Genomic DNA, 16,912 nt, shown 5'->3' with positions numbered 1-16,912 from the left:
TGAATCCAAGAACAATAACATATCAAAAAATAAACTGACAAAAAATTCATATTTAGCTGGAGAAGATAATGAATTCTGGTCGGAGCTGTCAAAAAGTTGGATGATAGGATTTTTATAAATATGATAAACAAATTTAATAATGATATATATGAACAACTAAATGTATAAACATGCTAAAATATGTTACCATTATAACCAGTAACCTTTATCAAAATACTCCTCACATCGAAATAGTGTTACAATCTACTGAATCGCTCGTTTAGGGACTTACATGCAAACCTGTTACAAGTGTAGGGAATAAGGGATCTACCAGCAAATTTTCCTTCTGATAAACTATACAAATAATGGAACCTATAAATAAAAACAAATGATGGAACACGCTCTCACTTCTCATATGCATTGTAAAGGACTAAAAGGTCCGATTTCACTTTTTTTTTTTTTTTTTTTTTTTTTTTTTTTTTTTAAATTAGGGCACAATAGATTAAAAAAAAACACTATTTTATTTATGTATTTTAACTACTCTATTTCAATATTATCAATAAAAGTTATAAGTTTGATATTTTTCTATATCATCTACTTTGACCCGCTATAATATGTTAAAACAATTAATAGAAAATTGTCAAAATTTAATGAAAAATTAAACTTTGACAACAAAAAGAATATATATATTATAACCATTTTAACTTGATATAAACCAAAAGATTTATAACTCAATGATATCAAATGTTGCTTCCTTCTCGAAGTTGGAAGTTCAAATCTCTTATGAGATATAGATAAAATTATGAGTATATTAGATTTTTATGTAAAAGAACTTTAAGATGTTATAATAGATTAAAAAGAGTACATAAAAACAGAAGGAACTTCAATTGTGTTTGTTGGGGAAATGTGAGGTATGGTGAACACCTTCTCACCCTCCCTTCGAGAGCGATATACATACTTGTCCTGTTATTAAAGATTTATTTAAAAATGACATTTAGTGAAAAATTAAACTTTGAGAATATATATATATATATATATATATATATATATATATATATATATATATATATATATATAATATTATAACATTTTAATTTGTTTTAGAAGGTTAAAATAACAATATAAAAATTATCAAGTTTAAATGGTTTCTATTAATAAAACTTATATATAATTGTCGAATCTCAAAAATTGTTAAAAATATAGTAAGTTTTATGTATATTTCTTTTTTAGATCATTATTAATTTAATTTAAATGGAATAGAAATAATAATACCAATATGATCGAAGCCATATGTGATTTTAAGGGCGATTATAATAAAATATTATTTTGTTAAATGAATAAAAATATAAAAACATAACCATGGTTAATCATGGGTTAGGTGTGTTTGACCATTCTGGTTTGGTAGGCGTGTTGTCTCGGTGCCTCCTCTCTCCCCCATAAAAACCCCTCTTCAAGCCCAGACGTATCTCTCAACCACACCCAACACAAAGCGTTAGAGAGAGAAACTAGAGAGAGAAAGTTCAACAAAGTTCTCTTTTCTTTCCAATTTCTCTCTCTAAATCAGCGCTCACTTTCTGAATCGCCGGCGAGGACTTGTGTGGTCAGTTGAATCAGGTTGAGTTAGTGGAGAAATGCAATCGGAGTCCGTCGAAACGTCGCTGTTTGATTTGTTGACCGCAGCTCTGAAGGGGAAACTTATTGGCACAGTTAACGGATCGGATAGCGGAGACTCAACGATGCCGCCGGCTTTGGCGATGATTCTGGAAAATCGTGAGCTGCTGGTGATACTGACCACGTCGGTTGCTGTTTTGGTAGGATGTTTTGTTGTTTTGGTGTGGAAGAGATCTACGAATAAGTCGGTTAAGGAATTGGAGCAACCGAAGATCGTTATACCCAAGAGACGGGTGGAAGAGGAGGTTGATGATGGTAAGAAGAAGGTTACGATTTTCTTCGGAACGCAGACTGGAACGGCGGAAGGTTTCGCTAAGGTGAACTATCGATGTTGATTCGCATGTCTCTTGACATTTTTGAAATTTTGGTCAATATAAAGGTTTTCGCGTTTTTTTGACATCGATTCCTCTTGTTTTGAAGGCACTCTTTGAAGAAGCTAAAGTGCGATATGAAAAGGCCTCCTTTAAAGTAATCGATTTGGTGAGTGTTGACTTTTAGAGTACAGATTCAGATGCATATGGTACATAATAATTCTTGTGACTCGATCTTAAAGTCCTTGATTCTTAGAAACGTTGAATTTTACTGCTAGTTGAATCAAGGATCATAATTATCATTATGTTTTCAATATGCAGGATGATTACGCTGTTGATGACGAGGAGTACGAAGAGAAACTAAAGAAGGAGTCATTTGCTTTCTTCTTCTTGGCTACGTAAGCTTTTGTACCCATTTATATCTGTTTTACTTTTTTCTGAAAGAATCGTTGACTATCTTAAATCATGGATCGAAATCTATTGGATCGATCTGAACCCGGCAATTAAGTAACTCGACTAACTGAAAGTGGACTTTATTAATAAAAGGAGCAGATGCATAGAACTATTCAATAGGATTGCTTATGCAACACTCTTCAACAGGAAATCTTGAAAATAATAAACAATTGTTTCAACTTCCCTAGTCATCCAAAAAAGAAAACTGTTGAAGTTTTCATGGGGTAGTGAGAGGAAGCAACCTCAAAGGTTATAGCAGGTTGCTAATTACCTATTAACTCAACTTGTTTGATAACTTCTTGTGTAGATATGGAGATGGTGAGCCAACTGATAATGCTGCCAGATTTTATAAATGGTTCACTGAGGTAAACATTGTATACATCTTTTAGATTCATGTCACAAATCTCTCCCGATCTGGATATTGATTTAGAACCTCTTGTTCCTTATACAGGCAGAAGAGAAAGTTAGTCTTAACAAACTTCACTATGGAGTATTTGGTCTTGGCAACAGACAATATGAGCATTTCAACAAGGTAACAAACAATAACTATCACACCACCTTCTTAATCATTCAGCATCTTCTAGCATTATCAGTTTCTGAATCTTCTTATATTGCTTGTGTTATTTATAGATTGCAAAAGTGGTTGATGATGGTCTTGCAGATCAGGGTATGTTAAATTTGCTAATTTCTATCCATTATCAACTTATCAAGTAACAAATCTTCTCTTATTTCTTGTAGCATCTCTAATGTTTATGTTTTTCACCATTTTCAGGTGCAAAGCGTCTTGTTCCAGTTGGCTTAGGAGATGATGATCAATCAATTGAAGATGATTTTACTGCATGGTATTTAAAAGACTTCTTTTTCCTCTCAAAAAGATAAACATTTTTATTCCATTTGTAACATTTTATCTAATCCTGATTCTTCAGGAAAGAGTTAGTGTGGCCAGAATTGGACCAATTGCTTCGTGATGAAGATGACAAAGGTGTTGCTACTCCATACACAGCTGTCATTCCTGAATACAGAGTTGTGTTTCATGAGAAACTCGATACATCAACTGAAGATTTTAGTCAAACAAATGGTCACACTGTTCATGATGCTCAACATCCATGCAGGTATTTGAAATGTTCCAAAACTGGATTTAAATGTTCTAATTTCTATAATCTGACACTTTCTCTCTGTTTAAAGATCCAATGTGGCTGTTAAAAAGGAGCTTCATACTCCCGAATCTGATCGATCTTGCACTCATCTTGAATTTGACATCTCTCACACTGGATTAATGTAAGTTGCACCAAGAAACTTTTTACAAATAATTTATGTTATAAGTTGTATGATTCCAAATTAAAGTTTTTGTGTGTGTGTGTGTGTGATTTTTAGATATGAAACTGGAGACCATGTTGGTGTATACTGTGAGAACTTAAGTGAAGTTGTGGAGGAGGCTGAAAGATTAATAGGATTAGCACCAGATACTTATTTCTCACTACATACTGATAATGAAGATGGAACACCAAATGCTGGATCCTCATTGCACCCTCCTTTCCCTCCATGCACTTTAAGACAAGCATTGGCTCGTTATGCTGATCTCTTGACTTCTCCCAAAAAGGTAAATGACTATTTTACCCTTTGTCTGGAGTCGATGTTAAATACAAATGACAATAGCTAAAAATAACCCAAAATGGCATAATCACCATTTTATAGATAAATGGCATATGACTAGTGGAAGTATTGTATGAACAATGTCTTTTTTTTTGCACTGTCTGAATAACATAACAGTAAATGACGATTTTACCCTTTGTATGGAATGAATAGCTAAAAATAACGAATGATTGCATACATTAATTTCAGTCGGCTTTGATTGCTCTGGCTGCTCATGCTACTGATCCCACCGAATCTGAACGACTCAAGTTTCTTGCATCTCCAGCTGGCAAGGTTTGAAATTTCTTTCATAATCTCATTAAATTTATAAAAAAATAATATAAAGTTTTTATTAAAAATTAATGTGGTTGTTATTTGTTCAGGATGAATACTCTCAATGGATTGTTGCAAGTCAAAGAAGTCTTCTAGAAGTGATGGAAGCTTTCCCATCAGCCAAACCTCCACTTGGTGTCTTCTTTGCAGCTGTTGCCCCTCGCTTACAGCCTCGATACTACTCCATTTCCTCCTCCCCAAAGTAAAAAAAAAAAAATCATCTCCCCAAATATAAATTACAAAACAATCTCAAATTATTACAGTTATTAATTATTATTACAATTTACAGGATGGCACCTAGTAGGATCCATGTCACTTGTGCTTTAGTATACGAAAAAACACCCGCAGGACGTATTCACAAAGGAATCTGTTCAACCTGGATGAAGGTACTTCAAACTTCAACTTATTATTAATTTACATAAACAAAAATTATTTTTTTTTTAAATTTTCATTTATTAATTATTATTAATTTACAGAATGCTGAGCCTGAAGACAGCTGGGCGCCTATTTTTGTCAGAACATCGAACTTCAGACTGCCTACAAACCCTAAAGTCCCGGTTATCATGATTGGGCCTGGAACCGGATTGGCTCCATTCCGGGGTTTTCTTCAGGAAAGATTGGCTTTGAAAGAAGCCGGAACGGAATTAGGATCAGCTCTTCTTTTCTTTGGCTGTAGAAATCGCAGAGTCGTAAGTTTTAAACTATATATTTTTAATGTCATATTACAGAAAAGCCACTATATATTACATGTTTTCACTCATATTAATACCAAAAATAATACTATTAGTTATTATTATTATTATTAAAAGGAACCCAAATCACAATGACTTTCTTTATATAGAATCAGGACATTTTTAAAAACAGAAAAAAAAAAAAACTTGCCAGGTCATCTATGCCTTTAAAAAAAAGTAAAAAGTGATAGCTTTAATGCAAAAAAACATAATTTAATTGGTTGGCAAGTAAATGGCTGAAAAGGTGGTTTGGCTTTTATTTAATATATGTTTAAATATATTTATAAAAGGGTTTTATGAAAAAATTCAGGATTTCATCTATGAGAATGAACTAAACAACTTTGTGGAGAGTGGTGCACTATCGGAGCTTGTTCTTGCCTTCTCACGTGAAGGCCCCACCAAGGAATACGTCCAACATAAAATGACACAAAAGGTAGGAAAAAGAATTCTCCATTTTATTTAATAAATATGTTGGTTTTTTATTATATTATATTAAAATGAATTATTATTATGTGTAATAAATAAATAGGCTTCGGATCTATGGAATTTGCTTTCTGAGGGAGCGTATTTGTACGTATGTGGTGATGCTAAAGGCATGGCTAAAGATGTACACAGAACCCTCCACACCATTGTACAAGAACAGGTAACTTTCTCTTTCCTCATACAGTCATACTCTCTATTATTTTAAAATGATTTATATCATTATATGCCATCCAAAGTTGAATCTTTAATTAGTCAAATCAGAATGTGATTGTGGGGTCCTATCTGGTTGACGTATGTAATTGGATGTATTTTTGTTCAGGGGTCTTTGGATTCGTCTAAGGCAGAGCTGTTTGTTAAGAATCTACAAATGTCGGGGAGATACTTGCGAGATGTTTGGTAATTCAAGAGAAACAAACGTATGTGCCAGTGGGACCTGTTTTATGACAAAATATAGTTTTATCTTTTACATGTTTACAATCCGAATTCTTTTTCCATATCATTTTTTTGTTCTTGTATAATTTATATATAAGGATAAAGACAGCTTTGTGTCTCTATTTGTAATTGTATGACATCATGAAGTGGTAGCCATATGTAATAATAATAATAATAATAATATGAAGAAAAAAATGTCTCTTAGAATAATGAATGAATGATTGTGAGAGAGTTTCGTAAACTTATATAAATACAATGTCTCACCATAACAATTCAAAACTTAATTTCTAATCTAAAAATTGATTAAGGATGTGTTCCATACGGAGTGTTTGAGAGCTTTTAGTTTTTAGTGTTTGATAAAACATGTCGTTTTAATCAGAAAGCTTCATTTGGTACTATAAGTTTAGTGTTTAGTTTAAACAAAATGTTTCAAATTCACATGTAATATCACATAACATTTAACAAAATGCTATCAGCTACAAGCTATGTGATATCAGCTAGTTGCCTAGTTTTGTCGAATATACCCTTAATAAATTCAATATTGGATTCCGCCAATAAAATTGTATCTTTCAATGTAGGGATGAAAAGTTCGTACCAAACTCGATATAGGACGGCACTCAGTACTAAATAATCATAAAATTCAGGAGTCGGTATCGGTATTGTTGGTCTCGGTACTAGTACCAAAAACGGTATCATTCCTGGTACCGGTATCAATAACGTTACTCATGATTAACTTTCGATGAAATTCGGTATTCGGGAAATCGAAAACGGTACCGGTCCGTACCTATAACGGTACTAATAACCATCCTTCAAATACAATGCCTTTTAAAAAAAAAATTGCATATATTTGAAGCTATGTGTGTTTGAAATTATTTATTTAAGATAAACTATGTTTTTCATAAAATGTTTAATTGTTTATCCTTGTCAAAACATAATATTATAAAACATATTTAAATTAATTTATTTGGTATTTGGGTTTGACGTTTATGTCCTTGATGAAATGGGTGGTGAAGATTTGTCCTAGCATTCCTTATCATTTTTTGAATCCTCATGGCAACCGGATGATATATATATATATATATATATATATATATATATATATATATATATATATATATATATATATATATATATATATATATATATATATATATATATATATATATATATATATATATGGGTAGCATCGTGTCGTGTTCTTGTCTGACACGACACGACAAAGATGATATAAATAACAATTGATTTATTTAATTAATATTTGATCATACAAAACACGAGAGACAAATGTTAAATCGTGTCAATTTCATGTCGAATCCTGAATACGGACACAAAACAACACGACGTTGTGTTTTTACACTTGATAGAATACGAATTTCAGTTTTGTTCCAATTTCGTTTCGTGTCGTGTATTTTTGTCGTGTTGTGTCATCAGTTGTCACCCCTCATTGTTTATTAATTTTAGGGCCTAATGTTAATTTATCCACATGATCCTTAAATTATCAAGGTTGACCTTATATTTCGAAGTTTTTGTTTTCATATATGTAGGAGATTTTCTATGTGACGATGTCGCTCTACCTATTAACGAGGTACAATTGTCGACATAAACCTTCTTATGTCCATCATAATACTATTCCTAGTGTATGTTGTGTTTTTTTTTTCCTCAAAATTTTATATAAAATAAATAAATAATAATGTGTCTTCACACACACACAAAAAAAATCGATTATTTAAATAAAAAAATAAAATAAAATAACTAATTTTAAAGCGTTTAATACATTGATAAAGTTATCGGTTACATACTTGCTAACAGAAAATTACAACAGATTGGTAGTTTTGGTGTTTAAATAAGTGGCTGTGATACTCGAGGTGCATTTAGTGGTGATATTGGGTAGTGGTGTAGGTAGAGATGGTAGAATAGATGTTTTAGTGCATAAAATAAACGATCGAGTTCACATTAATAGGTTTGGTTGGGTTTGATATCGCTAAAAGGTGGTGTGAAATTGTGAATTGTGAATCAAATTGAATGATGGGCCTCTATTTCGAAAGTCTTTATTATTATTTTTTTTTCCTTTTATAGCTTTTTAACAACTCATCATTTTTCTTCAATACCATTAGATCTTCTAAAATCTGTCATAGTTGGTACATTTGTCTAAACCAACGAGTATCATATATATCATGTGTTCTGGTTCATTGAATACATTATAACACCAAAATATTAAGCATATTCTCAATTTAATCATACTTGTTGGAAAACTAGTTATTAAATAAAAAAACTAGTTGATAACTGAAAAGTTAGCTGATAAAAAATATCGTTTGGTAAAACAAACAGAAAAGCTAATTGAAAAAATCTAAAAGGACATATAAAATAATATGTTTTTATAATTAATTAAAGGATATATTTGAAAAAAAATTCAAAAATTCCTAAAAAGCTAGTCTAAGTAGCTTTTTAGAAAGTTAGTTTATAAGCTACTTTTTACTTGTAAACATAACAACTAAAAAAAACTAGAAAAATAAGTTAACTTAGTAACTGTGGCGCGGCATATAGCTTAAAGAATCACATATTCACTATCTTTATTGAACATATTCACAACAATTTCTAAACGTGTCAGCTTGATATAAACTTGATTCTATTCGGAGGCCTTCAAGATTTAATAGGATGCGGGCTCAACAATAATGAAATAAATGGGCCTAATAGCCCAGTAATTATGAATTAATTGATCTGACTGGGCCTTAGATACAACTTCCAAGTTCCCCCAAGCCATTAAAAGTTTGATTGAGATTCAATTGTCGCATGTCAACTATTCGAGAAAATTAAATCTTACTAGTTTTGTGAACTGAAATTGATTAATCTATGTGTGATTTGATTCGTGTGAAAGGACCATCTTATATAAACTCTATAAACCGACAAATAGAGCTATTACATATAAGATGATAACATGAACGCACATAACTTTTTTCTTATCTTTACCTAAAAACAGTCACAAAACTCACGATTGTGTGGCCATGAACATGCAAGGATCCGTTTCCCAAATAAATGCTTTCATTGACCATTCGTGATATTCATTAAATTTGTGATTCATCTTCATGTTTAATTCATTCATTCAGAGGTAACTGCGAATTTTGCTCGCATGTTTGTAGTGAGTGTTAAATTTTAGAATGCTTGTATCTAATCTTTGCATGGAACTAATATGGGACAAAGTCATCTAATTTCTTTTGTTATTCAAATAACACGTCATTAGAAATAACCATTGATGAAGCTTTTCGAATGCTCGAAACTTTCATTTATAATGACACTCCCAAAGTTTTTCCTTTATTCGCATTTTGTTGTTTTACACTAAGATTAGATTGTTAACATCTTTGATTTTTATTGTTTTCTATCTAGTGGTTTTGAGACAAACAAGTAGTTTAAAAAGATCTCACATTTGGCAAGAACAACGGGTGGACTAATATGAAGTTTTCAATTAATTCCTATTACTATATGAGAATGTGAAGCTGCAACTTATAATGATTAATTTCTATGTAATCAAAGTATGATATAGCATCTATGAATTACATAATGCTCATATACAAAGAATCTTTGATGAACAATCTTGTATCGTCTAATGGGGCCATTTATAAAAATGTGATTACAACACTCATCCGGAATGCCAATAAATGTTTTAGGCATTTTGAGTGTTCACGATAAGATGCGAAAGGCCTTCAATATATCGATGACTTATAATTTTAAATTTTATATGGTATACAACGGAACATGGAGAAGCTTGTATTAGTGTATCATAAAAAGATTAGATATAAACATTTAGTCCATCTATGGTTACATCTTAAAGCCCGAAAAATCATAATGTGGTTGGTTCTAATGTTCTCAAAGTCGCTGCATACCTCCATATTGGGTTACGCTGATGCTGATTGGGCTCAATGTCTGGAGACCCGAAGATCCACCTATGGTTACTCCATTTTTCTTGGTGGTAATCTAGTTTCTTGCTCGAGTCATACTCTCTTTGCTGCTCTGTTTACTTCATGTGATCCCAAGGGTTTCAAATCCGCCATCAAAAGCGCGCATTTTTTAGATGCTATGGAAACAAGAGCTTGGTGCACTTTCTAATAATCATATGTGGTCACATGTGCCTCCCTTGAAAAATCATAATGTGGTTGGTTCTAAATGGCTTTTTCGTACTCAATTGAGCGCTACAAAGCTCGTCTTGTAGCTCAAGGGTTCAATCAAATATCGGGCTTGACTACTCTCACACGTTTAGTCTGATTGTTAAAGCCTCTACCATTCGTGTTGTTCTATCTTTGGCAGTTATTAATAATTGGAGACTTCATCAACTTGATGTAAACAATGTTTTTCTCCACGGGCACTTGATTGAACGTGTTTTCATGGAACAACCTCCAAAGTTTACTGATTCTCAATTTCCCGATCATGTTTGTCTCTGCAACAAAGCTATTTATGGCCTCAAACAGACTTTGCGTGTAGGCCTGACAATGGAGCGGGTTTTGACCCTGATCCGATCCAAACCCTTAACAATTATATGGGTTTGGAGCATAGTTCTTGATCCGTTTACCCGTTAACGACCCATACCCGCTAACCCTTTTATTAAAAGGGTCGGGTATGGATCATCACCGATCCGCTCCGTTTATAACCCGCCCCATATAAATTTTAGAAATTTAAATTTATATTTTATATTGCCTAAAGTTTACATTAGATTCCAATTAGAAGTCCAAAGAGAAAAGGTCAAAGACTAAATTGCTTTTACATAGGACTCGAGGAATCACCTTCTAAACTTCGAGTCTTCTCCCAAGAGCCATGATTTCATTTCATTTATATTTCATAATGTAATCACCAATTTCATTTATAAATCAATAAGTTCATTTATCAACCGGAAGAAAGTTTGTAATTGTTATTCTCTATCAATGCAATCGACGGTCAAAAACCAATCGGAAGTAACTAAAATAATGATTTTAATTCCAACAGAAAGCCCTCGAGTACATAATGTGTTTTCTAAATCAAAACTTAGTTTTATTTAATAAATGTGATTTTATGATTTAAGTAAAATGTGTTTGATTATTCAAAAAACCTACGGGTTACGGGGAGGATTTGGATATATGTTGATTCGGTGGATAAGGGTATGGGTTTGATTATTCAAAACCATGCGGGTTACGGAGCGGGTTTGGATTGGATTTTGAAATTTGTTAAAAGGGCTTGGATCAAGGTTGATTCGCTCCAAACCCGCCCCATTGCCAGGTCTATTTGCGTGCATGGTTTCAATGCCTCAGCCATTTCTTGCTTCAAAATGGCTTCACATGCAGTCGGTCTGATCTGTCCTTGTTTGTATTCTCGTGTGACTCATGTCTTATGTATCTATTAGTGTATGTTGATGATCTCATCTTAACCGGTAACCAAGAGCATGTTCTTGCATCCTTCACTTCTTGGTTGCATAGCGAATTTGCCATCAAAGACCTTGGTGATCTAAACTATTTTCTTGGACTTGAAGTTACTAGGTCTAATGATAGGTTGTTTCTCAGTTAATCAAAGTATGCTCATGACATCCTTCAACGAGTTGATCTTCTTGACGCTAAGCTTGTCCACACTCCTTTAACATCTAATGAGGTGCTTAGCACTCATGGTGATCCATTCAAAGACCCGGCTCTCTATCGGTCTCTTATAGGAGTTCTTCAATACTTGACTATTACCCGACCTGATATTTCCTATGCAGTGAACAAAGTGAGTCAGTTTCTACAGTGCCCAACTACTACTCACTACCAGCATGTCAAACACATTTTTCAGTACATTAAAGGGACTTTGTCTTTTGGTCTAACGTTCTCAAAGTCGTTGCATACCTCCGTATTGGGGTATTCTCATGTTGATTGGGCTCGATGTCTGGAGACCCGAAGATCCACCTATGGTTACTCCATTTTTCTTGGTGGTAATCTAGTTTTTTGGAGTGCTAAGAAGCAACCGATAGTTTCTCATTCCAGATGTGAATTTAAGTATCGTGTTATGGCTAACACCGTTGCTGAGATCATTTTGATTACTCATCTATTACGTGAGTTGCATGTTTTACCATGTGGTCGACCCATGTTGTTGTGTGACAATCGAAGTGCTCTCTTCCTCACTCAGAATAGAATCATGTGGCTTACAAAAGGGCCAAACATATTGACTTGGACTATCATTTCATTCGTGAGCTTGTCTCCTCCAGAAAACTTTGCACTCAGTTTGTTCCGACCAAGTTTCAGGTGGCTGATATTTTCACTAAAACTCTTTCGCAGCTGCAGTTTGAGTTTCTACGGTCCAATTTACGTCTCGGCCCGCCACCCTTTCGCTTGGGGGGGGGGGGGGGGGGGGGGGGTATTATTGTATCATGATATATTTTGTTGTATCTTATGTACTTAGGTTGTATTTATCTCATTCTTGAGGTAGCTCTTTTGTAAATTTCTTATCTATTTATGTAATTGATCCCCACCATTTGAGGTACCCGGTTCATTAAATTGAGACAGCTTGTGTATTCACTTTTCTCCCAAGTGTTAGCTAATCTCCTTAATGATAACTGAAAGATTATGTATTTCAAGGCATAATATTATTCAACCGGTTATTTGTAACGTAACATTATGTTCTATACTAAGGATCTTTTGATGACTCAAGTTTTATAAATATATATCTCCACAAATATATTAGAAACAATAATGATATGAGTTCAAACAAACAAATACATAAACTCATATACGATTACATCAACTCAAAACCGATTACATTAACTGAAGAAAAAACGATTAAATTAATAGAAAACCAAAAATTCATAACAATTTTCATCTCTCTCTATTCCAACATTAATTTTGGCCTAGTAAAAGATATTTTGGTAGGCAATATTGTAAATTAAAAAGAGACTCTAATTGTTAGTAACAATTGACATACGGTGTTATTTCTTATATATATATATATATATATATATATATATATATATATATATATATATATATATATATATATATATATATATATATATATATATATATATATATATATATATATATATATATATATATATATATATATATATATATATATATATATATATATATATATATTGAATTTCAAATTAAATTTATCATTTGTCGACCTATAATATTTAGTGAACCATATCAATAAAATCAAACAACCTCATCATTAGGTAACTATAATCTTATGATAATGTCCAACATAGGGTAAAATCACTTCATCTTCAAGTCAATACCAACACTATTACCAACATTGTGATAAAAACTAATTATCACGACTTGCATAAAATGGTCGACTTATAAACTCAAAACCATTCAATGTACTTTAAATGAAAGACGTCGGCATGCCAAAGTTTCTAAGAAGCAAGTGAAAACCTTTATTAAAAATTGTGTTCCCAAACGTTCAATATATACGAAAACAAGCTCGTAAAACTTAATCCATATTTATTTCCAGTAAATCCAGACGTTAAGTGTGTTTTCCAGATGGCGTGTTGCAACAGGAGGAACCGTCGTTTAATGAGGATATTTTGTCTGCTCCTGCTCACGTGGTGCATTCTCGAGATGGTAGTAAGTCTGAGTCACAAGAGAAGGTGGAGGTGTCATCCTCCTTGTGGAAACCACTAGGGCGATGATATTTTCTCGTCTAAGGAGAAGTACAGAAATTCAAAGTCTAGTTTCGACTTACAAAAGATGTGTAGCTCTTCTTCTCATGGTAATGCCAAAATCTTAAAATCGAAAGTTTTTGCAGAATCAGATACGCTTATCGAGGAATTAGATTGGTTTGTCGAGATGGGAGGTTCGTTAGGATATGACATGGAAGGTAGCAAAGATCAGTTGAAGTAGATTTTGATTAGTATAAGTGTTATTCAAATGGATCAATGAATTGTCTCTCCCTCAATATATGTTGCACTCAGACGTATAAAAAGCGTAGTTTGGTGAATTCCATTTGTCTCGATAATAAGGTGTCGTTTTTAGGTCTGCAAGAAACAAGAATGACTAAGGTGGGCCTATTTAAAATTAAGAGTATGTGGGGAACTGCCAGTTTGATTTTGCTTCAAGTTGTGCTTGTGGGAGGTCAGTTTGCTTTCAGTTTAGGACCCCAATGTGTCGTCAAACGCCAAGTGTTTTGTACTCATAATGCCATTGTTGTCGAGGGTACTTGGGTCTCGCTTAATTTTTCATGTTTTATGGTTAATGTTCACACGCCTCAAGACTTGGCGAGTAAATGTTATCTTTGGGCGTATCTTTTGGGTTCTATAAACCAAAACGATGGAATGTGTGTTTTATTCAGAGATTTTAATGTGGTACGTGAACCTTTAGAAAGATTTGGTTCTTTTTTTTGTCCTATTGCGGCTTCTGCCTTAATAATTTTATTGATGTTGCGAGGGTTGTAGATGTTTCTATGATTGGGAAATGTTCTACTAATGTGGATAATGTTCGGGTGAATCTTAGCAAATTAGATCGTTTTTTGGTGTCAGGTGAATTTTTTGATTGTTTTATGCATTTAAATGTTGTTGTGTTAGACAAGAAATGGTCGTATCATTGTCCTATTTTTTGCATGGTCAAATGCTTGATTATGGTTCATTTTCGTTTAAATTCTTTAATTTTTGGTTTAGTGTTGAAGGATTCGATACGGCGGTGAAAAAAGTGTGGTTTATTTTTTACTACTTCCGGGGTGGAGCAAATTTGTGTAATTCAAAAACAAATTCAAATTTGTTAAAATTGGATAAAACAGTGGAACTCGGTTGTTAAAGCTCAAACTGGTTATTAAAAGAAAGGGTTTGAGAAAAGATTGAAGGATATCGATTATATCATAAATGATGAGGCTTTTCGGATCTTCTCACGGCAAAAAGGAGGGGGGTGCTCAAGAATTTAGCACAGTTGGAACACCGTGATTCTTTGGATTTGCTTCAAAGGTCTAAGGTGAATTGAGCGGTGGAAGGTGATGAAAACTCTACTTTTTTCATGGGATGTTGAAGAATAGGAGAATCCAAATTATGATCAAGGGTATTCCTTTGGCGGGGTGGGTGGGTTTCTGAACCTAGGGAAGTGAAAAAAGTGTTTTTTGATTTTTATGCTGACAAGTTTAAACCATTTCACGGGATCCTTCTTATAAACCGAAGCCATGGGGTTTTGTATTTAGATATTGACGACAATTCTAGATTGGAAGTGCCTTTCACCGTTTACAATATCCATCTAGCAATTTGGGATTATAGTAGTGACCATGCACCCGGTCCTGGTGGTTTTTCATTCTGATTCCTTAAGCAATATTGGGATCTTTTTGGTGTTGATGTTATTACTTTCGTGAATGAGTTTTATAATTTCACTTCTATTCCATTAGGATGTAACGCTTCTTTCATCAATCTCATTCCAAAGGTGGAAAATCCTTTATTTATAAAGTATTACATGAATATTAGTCTTATTAGCTTGCAGTTTAAAGTTATTGCAAAGTTGCTTGCTAATAGATTGGTGGTTGTGGTGCACAAGGTGGTGGGATATGAGCAATCAGCTTTCCTTAAAGGTCTTCATATTCTAAATGGTCATGTCCTGGTAAATGATTTGGTGAAGAGGTGACAAAATCTTATGATTTTAAAGGTGGATTTTAACAAAGCTTATGATTCGATTAGTTTGGATTATCTGGATCCAATGTTACACTTCCTAGAGTTTGGTGATATTCTGAGATCTTGGATCCATGCTATGATGCTACATTCAAGAATGTCATATCCTTGGTTATTCTTAATGGTACCCCCGACTAAGGAGTTTTAGTTTCATATGGGTTGAGACAAGGAGACACGTACACACACTCTCTCCTTTTTTTGTTTATTATCGTCATGGAAGGACTACACGTGACTATGGAGGATACAGTTGCTCATGGATTTTTTTAGAGATATTTCTTTGTGGGCGAACGAGTTGGTGTTATCCCATCTTTTTTATGTGGATGATGCTCTTTTTCTGGGAGAGTGGGAGGAACAAAATGTTTAAAATATCATTTTTATTCTTCGATGTTTTTATTTGGTGACTAGTTTAAGGATTAATCTCCATAATTCAAACTTATTTACTATTAGATTGGATGCTTTTGAGGTCCGGTCTTTGGCTATTTTAATTGGGTTTAGTGTTGGTTCTATTTTGTTTATGTATTTGGGTCTTCCTGTGGGTGAGAGTGTGAATCGACTTAAAGTTTGGAAGAGTGTTATGGATCGTTTCAAGAAGTCTCTCTTCTTCAAAAGCCAAAACGTTGTATATTGGTGGTTGGTTAACTCTTCTTAAATCGGTTCTAGGTAGTCTTGGGATTTATCTCATGTCTTTGTTTAGAGTCTCGAGAAATGTTGTTCATGATTTGAAAGCTTCTAGGCCTCGTTTTTTTTGGTGCCGAATTACAGGAGAAACGGTTGAGTTGGGTTAAGTGGTTTTGAATGGTAAACAAAAAAGTGGCTTGTTATTGATAGTCTTGACGCTTTTAGCTTAGCTCTCTTATACAAATGGTGATGGTGGTTCTGTAATGAGCCTAATTCCTTGTTTGTTAGACTCACTAAATCTCTTTATTGAAGGGATGGTGGTTTTTTGGGTGGTTCAAATTTTTATGTGGGTAAAGGAATTTGGTCTCGTATACTTGGTTCTATAAACCAGTTTTATGATAGTTTCGTTATTCCTAGGTCGGATATGGTATGTGTGTTGGGTAATAATGATGATACTATGTTCTGGACTATAATCTAGTGTGGTAACTTTTTGCTTATGGTTTAATTTTGAGGCTCTGTGCTCTTTTGAATTCCCAAGAGGCTGTAGTTAGAGGTTTTTAGTCTTCTGTTAGGTGGAGATTTCATTGGCGTTGTCTTATAAGAGGTGGTGAGGAGTCATTGCAACTATCAGAGTTTATGACTTTGTTGGATTAGGCTCA

General features: G+C 33.4%; 1 protein-coding gene across 1 annotated transcript; it reads left to right on the top strand.

Moving 5' to 3' along the window:
* The first annotated feature begins 1,440 nt into the window (after positions 1–1,440).
* Positions 1,441–6,235, top strand: LOC111909603 (NADPH--cytochrome P450 reductase 1). Its single transcript, XM_023905390.3, has 17 exons — positions 1,441–1,967; positions 2,071–2,130; positions 2,283–2,359; positions 2,722–2,779; positions 2,866–2,946; positions 3,045–3,081; positions 3,187–3,256; positions 3,341–3,526; positions 3,600–3,692; positions 3,789–4,014; positions 4,257–4,340; positions 4,430–4,581; positions 4,669–4,765; positions 4,856–5,068; positions 5,421–5,543; positions 5,640–5,753; positions 5,913–6,235. Exons 1-17 carry the CDS (start codon positions 1,611–1,613, stop codon positions 5,991–5,993), a joined length of 2,109 nt encoding a protein of 702 aa, XP_023761158.1. The 5' UTR covers positions 1,441–1,610; the 3' UTR covers positions 5,994–6,235.
* The last annotated feature ends 10,677 nt before the right edge of the window (positions 6,236–16,912 follow it).

This window comes from Lactuca sativa, chromosome 8 (assembly GCF_002870075.4).
Source record: "Lactuca sativa cultivar Salinas chromosome 8, Lsat_Salinas_v11, whole genome shotgun sequence".
Taxonomy (NCBI): Eukaryota; Viridiplantae; Streptophyta; class Magnoliopsida; order Asterales; family Asteraceae; genus Lactuca; species Lactuca sativa.
The sequence above is the reverse complement of the archived record's forward strand: the minus strand, read 5'-3'. Positions and strand labels throughout refer to the sequence as shown.